The sequence below is a fragment of the Solanum dulcamara genome, chromosome 7, assembly GCF_947179165.1.
Source record: "Solanum dulcamara chromosome 7, daSolDulc1.2, whole genome shotgun sequence".
In the NCBI taxonomy this organism is placed as follows: Eukaryota; Viridiplantae; Streptophyta; class Magnoliopsida; order Solanales; family Solanaceae; genus Solanum; species Solanum dulcamara.
Window position 1 is genome coordinate 3617991 of NC_077243.1, and position 1534 is coordinate 3619524.

General features: G+C 38.9%; 1 protein-coding gene across 1 annotated transcript; it reads left to right on the forward strand.

Moving 5' to 3' along the window:
- The first annotated feature begins 353 nt into the window (after positions 1 to 353).
- LOC129893901 (uncharacterized mitochondrial protein AtMg00810-like) lies at positions 354 to 1286 on the forward strand. Its single transcript, XM_055969332.1, has 3 exons — positions 354 to 414; positions 523 to 1037; positions 1128 to 1286. The coding sequence occupies exons 1-3, from the start codon at positions 354 to 356 to the stop codon at positions 1284 to 1286; spliced, it is 735 nt and encodes a 244-aa protein (XP_055825307.1).
- Positions 1287 to 1534: the final 248 nt, after the last annotated feature.

Consider the following 1534-nt stretch of genomic DNA (forward strand, 5'->3'; position numbering starts at 1 on the left):
ATTTTCAGTTGCACTTGAACCTCAATCATTCCAAGAGGCTTCTAAAGATCAGAGGTGGGTTGAAGCAATGAAACAAGAGATACATGCCTTGGAAGAGAATCATACTTAGAATATTGTTGATCTTCCAGCTGACAAACATGCTATAGGTTCAAAATGGGTATACAAAATTAAGTACAAGTCTAATAGTGAAATTGAGAGGTTTAAAGCTAGACTTGTGGCCAAAGGATACAATCAAAAGGAAGGGTTAGATTTCCATGATATTTTCTCACCAGTGGCAAAGATGGTATCTATTAGAACTGTGATAAGTTTGGCTGCATCTAAGCATTGGCTTATATCACAAATGGATGTTAACAATGCATTCTTACAAAGGGGACTTATATGAAGATGTCTATATGCATATGCCACAAGAATTCTGTAAAAAGGGAGACAAGAAGGTCTGCAAACTTGTCAAATCTCTATATGGCTTGAAATAAGCCTCAAGACAGTGGAATATCAAACTTACAGATGCATTGGTCAATGCAGGGTATTCACAAAGTACATATGACCATTCTCTATTTACAAAGAAGGTAGGGGTGGACATTGCTATTATACTAGTGTATGTAGATGATTTGTTGATAACAGGTAACACACCTGAACTGATAGAAGATGCTAAAAGGACCTTGCATGCTCACTTCAAAGTTAAGGACTTAGGAACTTTGAGATACTTTCTTGGCATTGAAGTTATGAGGTCTGAGAAGGGAATACTCCTCAACCAAAGGAAGTATAGCTTGGAGTTAATTTCAGAAGTAGGACTCAGTGGAGCAAGGCCAGCTTCTACACCATTAGAAGCAAATCACAAGCTCACAATAGTGGATTATGATGTTCATGTAGGAAACAAAGCTGATCTTGAAGTAGAAGACTTGGTTGGGTATCAAAAATTGATTGGAAAATTAATCTACCTCACCATCACTAGGCCAGACATTTGTTTTGCTGTCCAGGTACTTAGTCAGTTCATGCAAAGGCCTAAACAATCTCATTTGGATGCAGCTATGAGGGTGGTGAGATATTTGAAAGGATCACCAGGTCTTGGTCTATTCTTTCCATCCAATACAGCATCAGAGTTAGCTATATATTGTGACTCTGACTAGGCAGCCTGTCTTAGCACCAGAAGGTCAGTCACAGGATATGTAGTGAAGTTAGGGGGTGCTCTTTTGTTCTGGAAATCAAAGAAGCAACAAACATTCAGTAGAAGCTCAGCTGAAGCAGAGTATAGGAATATGACGATGGCAGTGGCTGAACTGACTTAGGTGTATGGGCTGCTGCAAGAGTTAAACTGCAATGTTCCTACTCCTGTTACATTGTATTGTGACAATCAAGCAGCCATACTGATAGCCTCTAATCCTATATTCCATGAAAGAACCAAACACATAGAGATTAATTGTCATTTTGTTAGAGAAAAGATCAAGAGTGGGCTGGTTCAACCACAGTTTATTCCCACAACTTCACAAATTGCAGATGTGTTAACTAAGAGTTTGGGTGTTGGTCAGCATAAGTT

Excerpts from the sequence above, each read along its gene's own strand:
- LOC129893901 (XM_055969332.1), top strand. The coding sequence starts at position 354 with ATGCATTCTTACAAAGGGGACTTATATGAAGATGTCTATATGCATATG. Across the intron at positions 415-522 it reads GCATATGCCACAAGAATTCT|GGTATTCACAAAGTACATAT; the intron begins GTAAAAAGGGAG and ends TGGTCAATGCAG. Across the intron at positions 1,038-1,127 it reads TGGATGCAGCTATGAGGGTG|GCAGCCTGTCTTAGCACCAG; the intron begins GTGAGATATTTG and ends GACTCTGACTAG.